Source organism: Petromyzon marinus, chromosome 34, assembly GCF_048934315.1.
Source record: "Petromyzon marinus isolate PM22_M1 ecotype Great Lakes invasive population chromosome 34, UKy_Petmar_22M1.pri1.0, whole genome shotgun sequence".
Classification (NCBI taxonomy): Eukaryota; Metazoa; Chordata; class Hyperoartia; order Petromyzontiformes; family Petromyzontidae; genus Petromyzon; species Petromyzon marinus.
This window is the reverse complement of record NC_133700.1, coordinates 8,670,265-8,688,757: the sequence shown is the minus strand read 5'-3', so window position 1 is coordinate 8,688,757 and position 18,493 is coordinate 8,670,265. Positions and strand designations below refer to the sequence as shown.

The 18,493-nt window shown below is 46.0% G+C and overlaps 1 protein-coding gene across 2 annotated transcripts; it reads left to right on the top strand.

Moving 5' to 3' along the window:
* Window positions 1-1,348: 1,348 nt before the first annotated feature.
* Window positions 1,349-13,628, top strand: LOC116948671 (chromobox protein homolog 1-like). 2 transcript variants are annotated; one of them, XM_076071692.1, is made up of 7 exons: window positions 1,349-2,660; window positions 5,471-5,580; window positions 7,266-7,429; window positions 8,496-8,712; window positions 9,338-9,435; window positions 10,072-10,132; window positions 11,451-13,628. In XM_076071692.1, the coding sequence occupies exons 1-7, from the start codon at window positions 2,441-2,443 to the stop codon at window positions 11,541-11,543; spliced, it is 963 nt and encodes a 320-aa protein (XP_075927807.1). In that variant the 5' UTR covers window positions 1,349-2,440; the 3' UTR covers window positions 11,544-13,628. The 2 variants fall into 2 exon arrangements, with proteins under 2 accessions (XP_075927807.1, XP_075927806.1); XM_076071691.1 differs by having other exon boundaries at window positions 1,370-2,660; window positions 8,493-8,712.
* The last annotated feature ends 4,865 nt before the right edge of the window (window positions 13,629-18,493 follow it).

Below are 18,493 nucleotides of genomic sequence, written 5' to 3'. Positions count from 1 at the left end.
ACTTTTTTGGCATATATTTTTTATCAATAGCTTATGCATGCACACAAAATGTGATACCCCAGAGGTCACGTTTGACTCCTAGCATTTGTACAGAAGCACACACACACCATACACAATATGAACACGATTGTGCATATTCTATTTAGTTACAGACATGCACAGCAGTGCTCACGAAGCTGTGTTGTTTACAGGCATGGCATGAAGCACACACAAGCGGCCTCCCAGAGAAACACATGCCGTGATAATGACTGTATTTGACTGTTAATATTTATGTTTAAAGCACGCATTTTTAAGTTAACAGCTGAAAACGTCAACCCCAACCCACTAAACTTTGTGTGCAGACATTACATCGGCTACCGACATCCATCAAATGAACAGACAATACAAATATCCCCCATATAGTCTTGATAGACTTTTGGCACAAGTTCTGTTGGTGAGCACCTATTAATGCCGAAAAAGCACACGATGTGGTTGGGCAGCACCACGCACGGCCGCCTTTGTCTCCCCAGTGGCGATGTTTACACACCAGCACCAGGTACTCATTTGAGGCCGAGTTGATCCAGGGGAGACCCAGGACCGGCTCAAATAATCGTCATCGGTTGTTGGCCGTGAGCCTGAATTGAACTCAGGTGGCCGGGTTCGTAGCGCAGCGCGCTAACCGCTATACCACCGCTCCCCACTCACACAAACCTTTGTTGTGTGAGTGTGTATGTGAGTGTGTGTGCAGACATGACGTCAGCACACTCCCCCAGCATTGTGGTGCAGACAACACACACAAAGATAAAGACAAAGATCCCCCATATAGACTTAACAGACTGTAGGGGCAAGTGCTGTTAGGGAGCACCTTTGAAGGCCGGAACGGTACACGAGGGGGTGGGTGGCCAGCACCACGCCCGGCCGCCTTTGTCTCCCCAGTGGCAATGTTTACACACCGCACCAGGTACTCATTTGAGACTGAGTCGACCTAGGGGAGGCCCGGGACCGGTTCAGATAATCGTCACTGGTGTTGGCCGTGAGCGGGAATCGAACCCGGGTGGCCAGGTTCATAGCGCAGCGCGCTAACCGCTACACTATCGCGCCGTGACACACACACACTGACACACACACCGTGACACACACAGACACACACACCGTGACACATACACCCTGACACACATACACCCTGACACACACACCGTGACACACACTGACACATACCGTGACACACACACCCTGACACACACACACCGTGACACACACAGACACACACACACCGTGACACACACACCGTGACACACACAGACACACTGACACACCGTGACACACCGTGACACACACACAGACACACCGTGACACACACACACACCCTGACATACACACCCTGACACACACACAGACACACACACAGACACACACCGTGACACACGCGTGCGCGCACGCACACACTCTAGGCCGGCGCCATCTTTGCGTCCAACTCGCCCACCGCAACGTGGGGGGAGACAAATCATTGCGGCGGCAGCTCCCCAAAGCGACACACACCGGCGTGCAGCAACAACAACCACCACCACCACCACGCGTAGTCAACAAGACCGTACGTCGCTCGGTGTGAGCTAAGCCGCAGGAGATTCATCGACGGCACGAACGTTGCAGGCGGCCGGTGTGGTGCTGTAGCTGTTGTTGTTGCGTCGTGTTCGCCGAGCGGCGAGAGGAGGAGGACGAGGCTCTTCGGGACGTCTTTAATTCGTGTAAAAGTCGCGGTGGGGTGGTGAGGGGGGACCGTTTGAAATCACTCGTCGGTCAAATGTAACTTGTATAACTTGGCGCAGAGAGATAGAGACAGAGAGATAGAAGGCGAACCAAGTACCCGGGCGAGTACCTTCGGCGTTATTGTAACTTTGTTAAAGAGCCAGCAAGCAGCAACTAACCGTACGGTTAATAACACCGCCATCAGCAACAGAAGATACGCGCAACACGACCATCGCCGTTTGCTCAGATCGAACTTGTAACTTGGAGGGGAGAAGGCATCTTACCACCGAACACAGCGGTTGTTGCAACAAACAGCACACACAGTGCTGTAACGACAGCGGCAAGAGGAGAGAGAGAGAGCGAGAGTAGGCTAGCAGTGGAGACAGGCGAGAGAGTGCAGACACATTCCGACTACAACAACCACCGCCAAGACGGCTGACCACGCACACCGCAGAGCCAGTGTAAAGCAACACAGGAGGAGGCGGGGTAGAGAAAGTAGGCTAGCAGTGGAGAGAAAGGCAGACGGAGTGCAGACACAGCGACCATCACCACCATCATCACAACCGCGGTCGATAGCGCAGAGTTCGTCCCGCAGGATTTCGAGAGCGTAGCTCGAAACCTTCCTCGACCACCACCACCACCACGTTCGGCTGCGTACGGCGCGAAAGAAGTTCGAAGCACTCCAGTAAGGCTAGCAGTGGAGAGCGTGGCTAAGATGGTGATCTGCGCCATGGTGGGCTGCAGCAACAGAACGGGGCGAGACCGCAGCGTCTCCTTCTTCAACATCCCCGCCGTGATCCAGCACCACTGCGACAAGACGCGGCTGCTGTCCGAACAGCGTCGCGCCCTGTGGCTCAGCCGCATCGACAGGGCCGACCTGGGCGAGGAGGACGTGAAGGCGCACACGCGCGTGTGCAGCGCGCACTTCATACACGGTGAGCGTACACCTAGCCTGGCACCACAGGAGCTGTGTGTGGTGGTGACGCGATGGAGGCGGCGTGTGTGTGTGATGTGTGACGTTGCACGCGTGTGTGATGTTGTGTGATGTTGCACGTGTGTGATGTGTGTGAGTGATGTTGCACGTGCGTGTGTGATGTGTGTGATGTTGCACGTGTGTGTGATGTGTGTGTGTGATGTGTGATGGTGTGTGTGTGTGATGTTGCACGTGTGTGATGTTTCACGTGTGTGATGGTGTGATGTGTGTGATGTTGTGTGATGTGTGTGATGTTGCACGTGTGTGATGTGTGTGTGATGTTGCGCGTATGTGATGTTGCACGTGTGTGATGTATGTGTGTGATGTTGCACGTGTGTGATGTGTGTGTGTGATGTTGTATGTGTGTGATGTTGCACGTGTGTATGTGTGGTGTGTGTGATGTTGCACGTGTGGCCCGCGGTAGGCCGCAAATGCAGCGGGGTCTTTGTGTGTGTCGGGGGAGCGGTGACGTCGCGGTCAGCGCGCTGCGAACCCGGCTTTCAAACCCGAATTCGAGTTCCCGCTCACGGCCAACACCATTGACGGTCATGGGCCTCCCCTAGGTCCACTCAGCATTCAATCGAGTAGCTGGCGGCGGTGTGTAGTTAAACATCGCCACCGGGGAGACAAAGGCGGCCGTGCGTGGTTGTCGTCCACCCGCACCCTCGTTGTACCACAGTGGGCGGCCTTCATAATGTGGCTTATACAGTACTCTCAACAACAGCACTTGCCCCAATAGTCTGCGAAGGCTACACGGGGGTGGGGGTGTTTGTGTGTAACAGGCGATGTTTTGATGGACGTGAGAGTTGAAATAGATTCATGAAATCGCGTGAGGAGCTCGCAGAACCCTTGGGAAGATCTGGACACGGTTCCATCGGGGAGCTCATTGCTGCACTGTATAGGGATGGATCGATCCACGATAAACTCACCGTGCTCGATCCACGCTTCGAATCGTGTGCTTATATATTTTTTTAATATACCCATTTAACATTCACGCGTGCTCGCGTGAGACGTTGACGACCGCGGAGGAACGAACGACGCCTATTCGCGTTGAGATGTAATTTAAAAAAAAACCCACAAGAGACGTGTGTATGTATATAAGGAATCGATCGATTCGTGACTGAAATCGATACCGTGGAATCGCGCGGGAGGCGGTTAATCGCACTCCGTACAGTCCGAACGAATTTTTCGACGCCTCGCCGCGGGTAAGCTCCGCGTGTATTCGTTAAAACTAAAATAAAGTTGCGCTTTGTTATAGTTTACGTAAAGATATAAATTACGTAAGTTTAAGCCGCAAGCGCGTGCTAAGCACGGTGTATCGTGTGCTGTACGGAACTGGGCCACAACCACAACCCAGAATTGTATTGTGAGGTAATTGGGCTATGCATGCTGTCGATCGCAACAATCCAAAACTATACAAATCAGTCACGTAGCGTGTCATTAATGCAATTTACAATTAATTAGTGTGTGTGACGGGCGGGTGGGTGGGGGTGAGGATCGGTGGCGCAGCGGTTAGCGCACTGCGCCATGACGAACCCCGCGTGAGAGAGACCGTGGCACAAGGCATGGGGAGAGAAGACGAAACGTCGTGGGGAGGTCGGAGAGAGGTCGTAAGTTCGTCCGGGGCTTAAACGTAGGTGGCGAGTGACGCCTGACCTGGCCCTGGGGCCAGCCCGCCTGTGAGCCAGCGTGGTGAAGTATGGTCAAAGCAACGCCGAAATACGTGAAGGCGTAGGGAGGGAGGCCTCCTCCGTGTGTTAATAATGTCATCGCTTAGAGCTGTACGTTGCCATAGTTGGGGTAAGGAAGCCGCTGGACCTAATGGCACTTTTAAATCGTCTAGATTTAAAACTACGACTTGAAGCTTTCGTGACTGCCAGGAATGCACGTACTCTTTGGGTCTTTCGGTAAAGTCACGTCGATAGAAAAAAAAATACAGCAGTCCGCCTGCTGTATTTTTTGCACCTGAAGACGATTGCTTGTGTTGCGATTGAAACGTCGTGATTTTTACTATTATTATTTTAATTATTTTTTTATATGTACGTGACTTTACCGAAAGACCCAAAGAGTATTGCAAACTATGTTTGTTTAGGACTGCTTTTTGTGTTCAGTTTGTTGTCCTTCCCTCCCCGCCGCACCTCCGATTAGCCACGGTTGGCTACGTACGGTGCGAAAGAAGTTCAACACACCGTACATACAGTAGTGGGTAGAGCGAGGAGAGTTGGTGGGGTAGCAGTTGGAAGGAGTCTGAGGTGGCTGAGGGTACGAGGAGGCACTGGGACGGTTAACGCATTTTTATTTTCATTATCGGCATCATCAGTTTAACACGTAGACTTTCGCGAGCATCATCTGGCCTATCCGCCTGATGATGCTAGTTGTAATTGCTGGCAAAACGTCGTACTCAGATTATAAATATTGCGGCTTTCCTCTCGAACACACCGGTGTGCTGTACTAGTGACGAATTGAATTAGTAAGGAATTGCCATGTTCTGTTGACTTGACAAACGTTACTAATTGTCTGTGTCCGGTAGTGGCGGGTTTAACGACACGTATGTACGCGATCTAACCCAAAAAAACTATTTTATGGACCATCATCATTTCGAGTTGCAAATGGATGTTGGGGGAGCATCGCAGAACGAATCCGCACGCGCGATGTCTCGCGATGTTGCTTGTTGTTGTCTCACGATGTTGCTTGTTGTTGTCTCACGATGTTGCTTGTTGTTGTTTCACGATGTTGCTTGTTGGTGTCTTCTTGTTTTGTTCCCCGTTGCAGGCAAGCCGTCGACTCTGTTCGACTTCACGCACCCGGACTGGGCGCCGTCCGTGGCGCTGGGCCACGACGTTGAGCCGCAGAGCCAATCGCAGCGCGCCGTCTCCCGAACAGTGAGGCTGCTTGATTTGAAGCTTTCGTGACTGCAGGAAGCACTATACTCTTTGGTTCTTTCGGTAAAGTCACGTAGTTAGAAATAAAATCAAACAAATCACGACGTTTCGATCGCAACACAAGCGGCCGTCATCCCTTTACCTGATGACGACCGCTTGTGTTGCGGTAGAAACGTCGTGATTTGTTTTATTTTATTTCTACCTACGTGACTTTACCGAAAGAACCAAAGAGTATAGTGAGACTGCTTATTTTTTTTCAAAGCTCTGAAGTTGCTGGCCACGAGATGGCAATAGAGCAAATGTTATCCTTGAATCGATCTGCGTGGAGTTTTGAGTTTTACCCACTCATATGCTTGAGTTTTTTCCCTTCCCCCGGGTACGCCATCTCCCAAACAGTGAGACTACTTATTTTGATTTTAAAGCTCTGAAGTTACTGGCCACGAGATGGCAATAGAGCAAATGTTTTTCTTCAATCCATCTGCGTGGAGTTTTGAGTTTTACCCACTCATGTGCTTGGGTTTTTAATTGTTTTACCCCGGGTACGCCGTCACCCGAACAGTGAGACTACTTTCATTTTTTTTTACTCTGAAGTTGCTGGTCAAGAGACGGCAATAGAGCAAATGTTATTCTTAAATCCATCTGCGTGGAGTTTTGGGTGTTAGCCACTCATATGTGTCGGGTTTTATTATCCTGGGTACTCTGGTTTCAACACTCCTTGGCTAAATGTCGCTAAGTGGCAGGACCCTCCTTAACAGTCTTGGGAGTCAGGTGAGGCTTCTTTGGACAGTGGGCTTTATTTATCCTTCTGTCTCTGACTAAATCACTTGGAATACACGTGGTCTTGTCAGATCTCTGATCCTGAGCAGGATTGAGCCTGGATAGTGCTTGGATGGGTGACCACCTCCATGCACACACAGGTCGTAGGCTAGTAAAGGGAAATACAGAACTAAACGATTTATTTTTTTATTTAAAGCTTTCGTGACTGCAGTAATTCATATTCTTAGTTCTTTCAGTAAAGTCACGTTGAAGGGAAACAATAAAAGAATAAAATATATTTCATATATGTATTATTTTATTGTTTCCCTTCAACGCGACTTTACCGAAAGAGCTAAGAATATAAACGAATTACTCTTAAAATTCCATTGTTTTGTACCCCTATGCTATATCAAACTATAAACTATTTTTCTTTTACCAGGTAAGACCCACTGAGCTATAGAATTTTTTTTCAGAAGCGACCTGACCACAAATGATAAGTCAACGAAGTGACTTATATGGACATTTAGAGCAGCTAAATACTTTCAACGCATATTGATTCTAAATGTGGAGGGAAAAAGCAGACGACCTCGAGATAAATCCACGCAACCACAGGGGGAGAGAGAGACATGCAAACTCCAAATATCATGGGTTGGCATCGAACCCACGACCTCCTGCATACCAGCCGAGGGACATAACATCTCGCCATACGTGTGTGCTCCCTGCCTTAATTCGAACAGTGGTGGTCACATATCCCTCGTAGCCTGCAAGGTGTGGGGAGGTCCTCGTCCAGCAGTGGAGAGACAAAACGGCTCTGTACATATACACATACTTTATAAGGAGAAACACGTGTTGGAGAGCATTACAGAATTCCTTTCGTTTGCATGATTTTTTTCCCTCCTTGTTCTCCGCTGCTGCGTCCCGGTGAGAAGATGGGGAAGAGCAAGCAGAACGTGAAGTTCTACGGGGAGGGAGCCGGGGGAGGCGGAGGGGGCGCAGGGGGTCTGGTGGAGGAGTACGTGGTGGAGAAGGTGCTTGACCGGCGAGTGGTCAAGGGCAAAGTTGAATACCTGCTCAAGTGGAAGGGCTTCTCACAGTAAGTGTACCTTCGTAGTTTGTTTTATCGTACGACCAGGTTGTGTTGTAGTGGGCATAATAACAGCGTCGTCAACATCATCATTTAATATTGATAGCTCCCTTCCCACGAACTTCTTTCGCAGCGTATGTAGCCAACCGTGCTAATCGGAGGTGTGAGAGTGACCGAGCACTTACAAGTCACTCATGCAAATGAGACTATTTTTGTCCCTTGAGCTCTGACCTAGTTTATATGACTAAACTTCAACAAACTTGAACCTGCACTGCTCATACCCTGGGTTTGAATTTGTGGAGCACATAATATTACTTACTTTACGAAATTCAGTCGAATACTGCATTTTTTTATTTCGTATCAATTGGAATTAGAAGAAAATTTAAGATTTTGAGCAACGTGGTCTGTCGTAGTCACCTCACTATCATGGTGGAAGGTGGGAAGGGAGGAGGGCATGATTGCAGGAGAGCAATGCTATGATGGCAGCAACATCAACAACACCACCTACCTTGAGCATATAGTGATGGAGAGTAAGAGTTGGAGTGAGTCAGACAGTGAGTGACACAGAGGTGGGAGAGGGTGAAAGAAGGAGACAGAGAGTTATAGGATGGCAGAGGGAGTAACAGGGCAATGGAGACAACATGAGACAGTGGGACAAAGGGAAATAACGAGACAGAGGGAGATGGAGACGGGGAGAGAGACGGACAGGCATGGAAGACGACAGAAGAGACAAACGGGGAGACGCAGGAAGACAAAGTGAAAGTAAGAGATATTGAGAGATCGAGACAAAGCGAGAGGTAGAGACAGACACTTCATAAGTCATCCTGGTGCTTTTCTCTGACGATGGGTAGTGCACTCCTCATCACTGGAGTTCCAAATGGAAATGCCATCGTCTCATGAAAACATGCCGCCCATATCACAATTGGAATATTGTGGCGCGGGTGATAGTTTTTTCCCCCAACATAATAGGGAGTAAAGGATCGATTTGAATAACTGAATGAATGAATGGATCGTTACGTCCGCTTTAGGACTGAGCTGTATTAAGTGTAATGTGTGCCTTGCTAAATGCAAGCAGTGGCGATAATACGTGGGAACCCGAGGACCACCTGGACTGCCCGGAGCTCATCAACCACTACCTGGATTCGCTGAAGCTCAAGCCGAGAGATGGTGGCGGCTTTGGAGGAGAAGTAGCAGGAGGCAGCGAGGAGCGGGTGGAGGCTTACAAACGCAAGCCGGCGGTGGCCTTCAACGGCTCGGAGGACGGACGAGCCAAGAAGAAGAAAGATGACAAGGTGAGGGCTGGTGATGATCATGTACGTACGTATGTATGTTGAACTTGTTTCGCATCGTACGTAGCCAACCTTGCCAATCGGAGGTGCGGGATTAGCCATAAATACTATGCTCCCGTCTAATTCTCAGTGGACGTTGAATATACCGTGATGTCGTTCAGAAAAGAGAATGCCACGCATGCAGGCATCACAGTAAAAAATTGCCAGATTTTAAAAGTAACATTCCTTGTCATCACAAAATTATTTGCACGTTTGGTGTTCGCGTTCTTATAGCTCAGGGCTGTCTTGAAGGTGTTGTGTTTTAGCACCATAGTCTGCAGTAGTTTCGCAGTAGGGGAAGACTATTACTCGGTGTTCTCCCAACTTGTTAGGTTAAAGCCACAGAGCACCTCCGATTATCATGGTTGGCTATGTACGGCGCGAAAGAATTCCCACATACGTACATCGCGACATGGCCACCTACTGGCAGACTATACTCATCTGTGAAGATCGCGCCTTCGTAATAGCCTTGCGCCTTGAGAATGTCACGAATACAAAATGTGCTAAATTATTATCACGATCATAATAATTACGAGTCTCGTTCCTTTTTTCTTGTCTTCACACGCACGTGGCTGCGTGTGTTTATAAGGCGGATGAGAGGATCCGAGGCTTTGCGGGAGGACTGGAGGCGGAGAGGATAGTGGGAGCCACGGACTGCAGCGGAGAACTCATGTTTCTGATGAAGTGGTGAGAGACGACTTTGTACTCTCTGGTTCTTTCGGTAAAGTCACGTAGATAGAAAAATAGCTAATAGATCATGACGTTTCGATAGCAACACAAGCCATCGTCTTCAGGTGAAACAATACAGCAGGCGGACTGCTGAGGCAGGAGGAAATGTAGCGAGAGAGCTACTGCAGCCAGAGGTTATATACGTTTGTGGTGGGTACAACCCAAGGGTAAGTTGGCGGGGCTAGGGATGGAATTTGCAAGTAAATGTAGGGCTAGCAAACGTAAGGCTAGTAAACGTCAGCTAATGAAATTTACAGATGGAACAAGGTGATAGAAAAAAAGCTAGCAAACTTAGAAATGTAATGCAACTCAGAGAGTCGGCCAACACAACAGTGAACACTTTACCTGGTTGATCAATGTCCTTACAAAGATTGCCAAATTTTGCATCTATCTTCTCTGTTGAAGTCATGCCGGAGTTGTGTGGAAATCCTCCCCATAGAGGCGGTTCAATTTTTATTTGAAGCTTTCGTGACTGCAGGAATCAATACTCTTTGGTACCGGCATGGGACTATCAACTGAGTAAATTAAAATCTATCAAATAAACGTTTTAGTGGCATTTCTTTACACTTATTGCTTTTTTGTTCCTGTTTACAGGAAGGGTTTGGATGAGACTGATTTGGTGCCGGCAAAAGAAGCTAACGTGAAATGTCCTCAGGTGATAATACAAGTGCGGACGGACGCGTGTGTACAGAATACACGTGCAGACGGACGCGTGTGTCCAGAATACACGTGCGGACGAACGCGTGTGTACAGAAGACACGTGCGGACGGACGCGTGTGTACAGAATACACGTGCGGACGGACGCGTGTGTCCAGAATACACGTGCGGACGGACGCGTGTGTCCAGAATACACGTGCGGACGAACGCGTGTGTCCAGAATACACGTGCGGACGGACGCGTGTGTACAGAATACACGTGCGGACGGACGCGTGTGTACAGAATACACGTGCGCACGGACGCGTGTGTACAGAATACACGTGCGGACGGACGCGTGTGTACAGAATACACGTGTGGACAGACGCCTGTATACAGGCATGTGGCGTTGTCCTTTCCATGGGCAGTCCCAAGTCACTCGTGGTATTTGTACACTTGCAAAGCAGGGGCCAGGCTTGTACGAGGGGAACAGTGTAATATCTATTTGAGCACACGTTTATTCATCATGAGCCACGATCAGTGCTCCTGAATGAAATCTTATTTTTTATTATTATTATTCGTAGTACAATATGAAACCTTTACCAGTCCATCTGGGTACCGCAGTGGAGAGATGTTAACTACCTCGCCTGGTATACAGGAGGTCGTCGCTTCGATCCCGACCTAGACGCGTGTCAATCTCCACCCAGAGTATTTGGCTGCTATAAATTTCCACGTGGTAAACCACTTAATTTGGGCTATCATTTGTGATCAGTTTGCTTCTGAAAAAAACTATATAGCTCAGTGGGCCTTACCTGGTAAAATGAAAAAAAAGTTTATAGTTTTCATCTGGAGGAAACTGGTATTACTGTAGAGCCCTCACAAAGTGGTAATTGTTTTATTGACTGAATGGAGAATGATGATGATGGCTTGAGTTGATCTGAAATTAGATTGACTCCAAAACCTGATTGTGAAATGGGTTAGGGTTGCACAGATTGGTCCCCTCGCTTCCCAATTTGGCTGAATTTCCAGATATATTTTTGCATTCGTATTTGGCTCAGAAACAGTAAAAAGAAATGGAAGCTGAATTTTAAATTAAATCATGAACAACAACCACGAACACATGGCGAGGGAGAGAGATGGAGTGCAGCAAAGTTATAAAAGACATACGGATTACTTTTTGGCTTCAAATTCAGGTTCTCAGTAAACCAAAATAACAGGGGACAAATTATTGCACCCCTATAAACCGACACTTCACCAGAGAACCACCCAGTCGAAACATTTCAAGATATATGACAAAACCCAAGCAACAGACTAATCATCGCTGATTATTTTTTCTGCAGGTGGTGATCAAGTTTTACGAAGAGCGTGTTACATGGCACATGTACCCCGTGGATGAGGAGGACAAGGAGGAGTCGGCTGATGCCACCGTTTGACGAGAAATAGCGGAGAGTTTTGGGGAGGTGCAGGACATTGACGTCTCTGACCGTTTTGGATTGATCCTCCTTCGGAGATATGCCACGTTAGGCTGGGACGAGATTACGAAAGCTTACTCCGGGGCCAGCCATTGATGAGTGGCGAGATGTTAACTACCTTGCCTGGTATGCAGGAGGTCGTGGGTTCGATCCCGACACCTGCTGCATATTTGAAGTTTTTCATGTTCTCCCCATGGTCTTTGGGTCTTCCGGTTCTTTCTTCCACATTTTGAAACAACATGCGTTGTAGAGTATTTGGCTGCTATAAATTTCCGCTTCGTTGAGCTATCATTTGTAGCCAGGTCACTTCTGTAAAGAGCTATATAGCTCAGTGGGCCTTGGTAAAATAAAAAAATACTATACGAATGTCAGATTTTGATTTAAAGCTTTCGTGACTGCAAGTATTCATATTCTTGGTTCTTTCGGTAAAGTCACATAGAAGGGAAACAAAATAATAAAAATATTTATTGTTTTATATTTTTATTATTTTATTGTTTCCCTTCTACGTGACTTTACCGAAAGAACCAAGATATGAATGTCAGATTGTTGTGGTAGCTCTAGGCTTCCGCATTTTGGGGCTTTAAAAGAACGGAATGGTTGCCAACCAAGCGTTAATTTACAGACAGTTTTAACTGAAATTAAGTTTTGACTGTGAGTTCCAAAACAAAGTTATTGATTTTTTTTTTAAGAAAAAGAAAGTTATTTTTTACTGCTTTCCAATCCAGCGTGAAAAATACAAGTGTTAACGTTTAAAAAAGATCCTGGTCTCAAAATATGCGTTGGATGACATCTTAAGCGATGTCATGGTGTTCTGTGGTTTGGTGACCCCATTAGTTAATTAATGATTCGCCACGCCCCTCCCCTTTGCCCCCGCTCAGCGATGTGATAAATGATCACAATATGTGGTCGCGATTCAATTTAAGAAGGTATTTATTTTCTCGTTTTTACCACCAGTATTTTTTATTTTTTTCTATCTTTATTCATTGGTTCCATTTGGCTCCACTGTTCTAAATGTAGCAACATGCAATGTCTATAAATTGGACAATGAGTTGTGGACATAAAAGGAAAAAAACATTCAATCGGCAAATCGGTGTTGTCACTCATGGAGCTTTGAGACTGTATAAATGAGATAGAAGAAGGAAGCTCATGCAGCACACGTGTCTTCTGTGATGTTTTGCAATAAGCCTTTGCCCTAAGGTAGTTTTTAATGATCCATTATAAACCTCTGACCAATGTACCCTGGTTCTTTTCTAGTACAAGCCCCCTGGATGCATCACAATATTAAAATACAATTTTAATTTATGTTGGATTTACATGACAGCGATCCCATGTTACAGACGGATGAACAAATGGACATAACTAATGGGTTCATGCTTTCAACCCCTAGTTGGAAAGCGTAACTACGAATAAGTAGAAAAAACGCTTACAAAACGGTAAAAAACCAAGACCAAAGAAAACTGCTTCTTGAATCGAATTGTGACTGAATAATTGGAACTCATTGAACTTTGCAAGGTGTGGGGGGGAGGGAGGTTCATTTGTTCCATGCCTGTTCGCGTGTTCTTTGTTAAGTTAATTTGTTACGTTAAATCTTGACTTAAAGCTTTTGTGACTGCAGGAATTCATATTCTTTGGGTCTATCAGTAAAGTCACGTGGATAGGTTCAAATTAATAAAAATAAAATAAACAAAACTACGACGTTTCGATCGCAACACAAGCGGCCGTCATCAGGCGGAGAAGATGACCGCTTGTGTTGTGATCGAAACGTCGTAGTTTGTGGTTAATTTTATTTTTTATTAATTTGAACCTATCTACGTGACTTTACAGAAAGATGCAAAGAATTTGTTACGTATTCGTAATTTAGAAACGCAGAGGCTGCGAATTAGGTAATTAACTTTGTTATTTGATGCGACTGTTTTTTTATCATTCCAGAATATGCCCCCGTTGACCGCAGCGCGCTTTGTCTGCTTTGAATTTGCTCGGCAGTTAATCCCTGGAGAGTTTGTATAGATATGTAACGATTCGTAGAATAAAATACGTTTAATGCTCGATACGTGTGTAAAATCGTAGGCGTTCGAATCGATTTTCTATCCGGTGCATATGTTATGTTGTTTTTTAAAATTTTATTTAAGATGTTGAAGGCATGAGACAAGCAACGAGATGGTGCACATACGACAATACAAGTGTAACACACAGAATCGGCCAGAGAGAGATGAGACGGATGATAATATACACGTTACAGAGTGGAGTGGTGGCGCAGTGGTTATCGCACTCCGCTGTGATGGTGGCCACCTGCATTAAATTCCGATCCATGGCGAGTGATGGTTCTCTCCACCAATCCACACCATTTTGGCCATGGATAGGGATTGGGGAAACAAAAATAACAAGAGCCACGTTTTTCGATATAAAAAAAGTATTTCAAAAGTCACATTGCACGTGGAGAATACGAGACGGTGACCCTTGATAAATAACGTCACGAGGAAGCAGTACTTAAAGAGCCGAATGCAGGTTGCCCACAACTTGCCATTATTTTCCCACACTTCACCTTGCTGGTGGTGGTAGTGGTGGCAGAGTGCTTGGCTCATTGCGCCATGAACCCCGCGAACCGAGTAATAATAATAGTTTATTTATACCATTGGAACCTCCTTTGCCAGTAGCAAAATATGGTAATTGGTTTTTGACCCTTTTATCTGGTAACAAATGACACCTTTTTTTACAAGGAGTCATATTTCCATTGACCACAATACCTGCGGTTGGAATGCAAAAAAAACACAATTCTGATAATGTATTGGCACTGTCCTTGAAATTGATTAGTCCACACCCGAGACAGCTTTCATTCGAGCCTCGTCTCACATGGTGTTGGACCAGATGATGTTTGTATAGATATGATGTTGGCATCATCTGGTCCAACACCATGCGAGACGAGGCTCTAAGGAAAGCTGTCTCGGGTGTGGACCAATCAATTTCAAGGACAGTGCATACATTATCAGAGTTATGTGTTTTTTTGTTTGCATTCCGACCGCAGGTATTGTCGTCAATGCAAACATGACTCCTTGTAAAAAAAAGGTGTCATTTTTGTTGGCAGATAAAAGGGTAAAAAACAATTATTAACAATAGTTTATTTCATAAAATTAATTTCATATCAAAATATCTCAAAGTTCTGAACGTATACGTGGGGGTAGGACCTCATCCAGCAGTGGATAGACAGCACGTGGGAGTAGGACCTCATCCAGCGGTGGATAGACTTACCACGTGGATTGGTATTCATCCACGTGGGGTGGCCTTCACTCAGCAGTGAACAGACGTAAGCGGGGGTGGGGGGGGGCATTCACATTTATCCAGACAAGGTGTGTGGTGCAGAACCTTTCATCCAGCAGTAGATTTGCATAGGAGCTGTAAACGTACACACTCAAGAACGTTATGGCGAGGTACAAAGTACGTAAAACGGGATTGGGTATCGATAGGTTTAGGTTTTTGTCGCAGGCCTCGGCAACCTGCGCCCCCGGAGTTACGTGGGGCTGTTTAAGGACTGCTGCTTCGTGACGCTATTCGTTCGGGGACCACCGTCGCGTATTCACGACGGTGCATTGCAGGTTCTTGAAATATCGAAGGTTTGTTTTGACCGAATTCGAAAAAAACAACGGCTCTTGTTATATTGGGCGTCGACCTAGAGAAAGTACGTAAAGCGGGAGGGCGTAAGTCGAGGTGTTACTATAAAACATGTATACTTAATTAAATAAAGTCCACAAGGCGGTTATCTGCCACGGCTAGCTTCGGTAACAAGTGATACCTCAACTTGGCTGTTCCCCACTGCACCAACCCACACTGACCAACGGAATCAAAAATACTCAGGAACTGACATTGGGCTATTTTCTTAACCCGTGTGTGTATGTTGAACTTATTTTACACCGTTCGTAACCCACGTGTGTTTAACTTCTTTTATACCGTACGTAACCCATTTGTGTATGTTGAACTTATTTTACACCGTACGTAACCCACGTGTGTATGTAGTAGGTGGGACCCGGCGGCGAGATGTTAACTACTTCGCAAGGTATACAGGAACCCGTGGGTTCGTACTCGAACCTGACGCCTGTTGTATGGATTTGAAGCTTTCGTGACTGCAAGGATCCATACTCTGGTTCTATTCGGTAAAGTCACGTAGGTAAAAAATAAAACAAAAATCACGAAACGTCGTGATTTTTTTTTTACCTACGTGACTTTACCGAATAGAACCAAAGAGCCTGTTGTATGTTTGGAGTCTGCGGTGTCTCTCTCTCTGTGGTCGTGTGGAATTTTTCTCCGGGTCCTCCGGTTTTCCCCTCCACATTTACAATCAGACATCACTCGTGGAGAGTAATCTGGCTGCTATACATTTACGCGCGATAAGCCGCTTAGTTGGGCTGTCATTTATTTCGTGGCCAGGTCGCTTCTGAAAAGGAGCTCGAAAGTTCAAGTGGGCCATAAATGACGTCACGCACCTAAGGGGGGGGTCAGACATTTGTGACGATGAGTGACGAGGGGGGTTTGAGAAATGTGACGTCACATCAAAATGCGTAACTTTAAATAAATATACACAACACGTTCTACTTAATTAAATAGACTTTTTAATAAATGTTTTCTCCTACAATATCAGAGTGCAGCGCCACATTAAATACGCACTACAATGACAATAGTTTAAAGCGATTTGAAGTTTGTTTTATATTTTTTTTGTGACGTCATATTTGAGGGGGGTCTGACTTTTTGCGACGCCGTGTGACGATGGGGGGGGGGGGTCAAAAGTCGTCCAAAATCGCGTGACATAATTTATGGACGGCCCCTTAACAGCTGTTATTTCGACTCTCTGTCTCACCCTCTATGCCTCTCTCTTAGATCTCTCATGCTCACATGTCCTTTGGATTGCACTCTCATGCTCACATGTCCTTTGGATTACACTCTCATGCTCACATGTCCTTTGGATTACACTCTCATGCTCACATGTCCTTTGGATTATACTATCATGCTCACATGTCCTTTGGATTACACTCTCATGCTCACATGTCCTTTGGTTTGCACTCTCATGCTCACATGTCCTTTGGATTACACTCTCATGCTCACATGTCCTTTGGTTTGCACTCTCATGCTCACATGTCCTTTGGTTTGCACTCTCATGCTCACATGTCCTTTGGATTACACTCTCATGCTCACATGTCCTTTGGATTACACTATCATGCTCACATGTCCTTTGGATTACACTCTCATGCTCACAAGTCCTTTGGTTTGCACTCTCATGCTCACATGTCCTTTGGTTTGCACTCTCATGCTCACGTCCTTTGGTTTGCACTCTCATGCTCACATGTCCTTTTGATTACACTATCATACTCACATGTCCTTTGGTTTGCACTCTCATGCTCACATGTCCTTTGGATTACACTCTCATGCTCACATGTCCTTTGGTTTGCACTCTCATGCTCACATGTCCTTTGGTTTGCACTCTCATGCTCACATGTCCTTTGGATTACACTCTCATGCTCACATGTCCTTTGGTTTGCACTCTCATGCTCACATGTCCTTTGGATTACACTCTCATGCTCACATGTCCTTTGGATTACACTATCATGCTCACATGTCCTTTGGATTACACTCTCATGCTCACATGTCCTTTGGATTGCACTCTCATGCTCACATGTCCTTTGGATTGCCCCCGTTGGGTTGCACTCCCTCGTCGAGGAGGCCGCTTTTCTTCTTTTCTACAGTTACATTCTAATTTCTCACATTAACATTCTAATCTCTCACATTAACCTATCCACTTCCGTGCCCTCTAATTTCTCACGTTAACGTCATGCTAATTTCTCACATTAACATAGCCACTTCCGTGCCCTCTAATTTCTCACATTAACATCATGCTAATCTCTCACATTAACATAGCCACTTCCGTGCCCTCTAATTTCTCACGTTAACGTCATGCTAATATCTCACATTAACATAGCCACTTCCGTGCCCTCTAATTTCTCACATTAACATCATGCTAATCTCTCACATTAACATAGTCACTTCCGTGCCCTCTAATTTCTCACATTAACATCATGCTAATCTCTCACATCAACATAGCCACTTCCATGTCCTCTAATTTCTCACATTAAAATTATGCTAATCGCGCATTAACATAGCCACTTCCGTGCCCTCTAATCTCTCACATTAACATCATGCTAATCTATAACATTAACATAGCCACTTCCGTGCCCTATAATTTCTCACATTAACATAGCCACGTCCGTGCCCTCTAATTTCTCACGTTAACGTCATGCTAATTTCTCACATTAACATAGCCACTTCCGTGCCCTCTAATGTCTCACATTAACGTCATGCTAATTTCTCACATTAACATAGCCACTTCCGTGCCCTCTAATTTCTCACATTAACATAGCCGCTTCCGTGCCCTCTAATTTCTCACATTAACATAGCCACTTCCGTACCCTCTAATTTCTCACGTTAACGTCATGCTAATCTCTCACATTAACATAGCCACTTCCGTGCCCTCTAATGTCTCACATTAACATTATGCTAATCTTTCACTTTAACAGTCACTTCCGTGCCCTCTAATGTCTCACATTAACATCATGCTAATCTCTCACTTTAACATAGCCACTTCCGTGCCCTCTAATGTCTCACATTAATATCATGCTAATATCTCATATTAACATAGCCACTTCCGTGCCCTCTAATTTCTCACATTAACATCATGCTAATCTCTCACATTAACATATCCACTTCCGTGCCCTCTAATGTATCACATTAACATCATGCTAATCTCTCACATTAACATAGCCACTTCCTTGTCTAGGAGGCCGCTCTCCTATCTTACAGTTACATGCTGATTTATCGCATTAACATCACTAGCCCCGGTCACTTCTTTATGACCCTTGGGCTACACCCGT

Excerpts from the sequence above, each read along its gene's own strand:
- LOC116948671 (XM_076071691.1), top strand. The coding sequence starts at position 2,441 with ATGGTGATCTGCGCCATGGTGGGCTGCAGCAACAGAACGGGGCGAGAC. Across the intron at positions 8,713-9,337 it reads AGAAGAAGAAAGATGACAAG|GCGGATGAGAGGATCCGAGG; the intron begins GTGAGGGCTGGT and ends TGTGTTTATAAG. Across the intron at positions 9,436-10,071 it reads CTCATGTTTCTGATGAAGTG|GAAGGGTTTGGATGAGACTG; the intron begins GTGAGAGACGAC and ends TCCTGTTTACAG.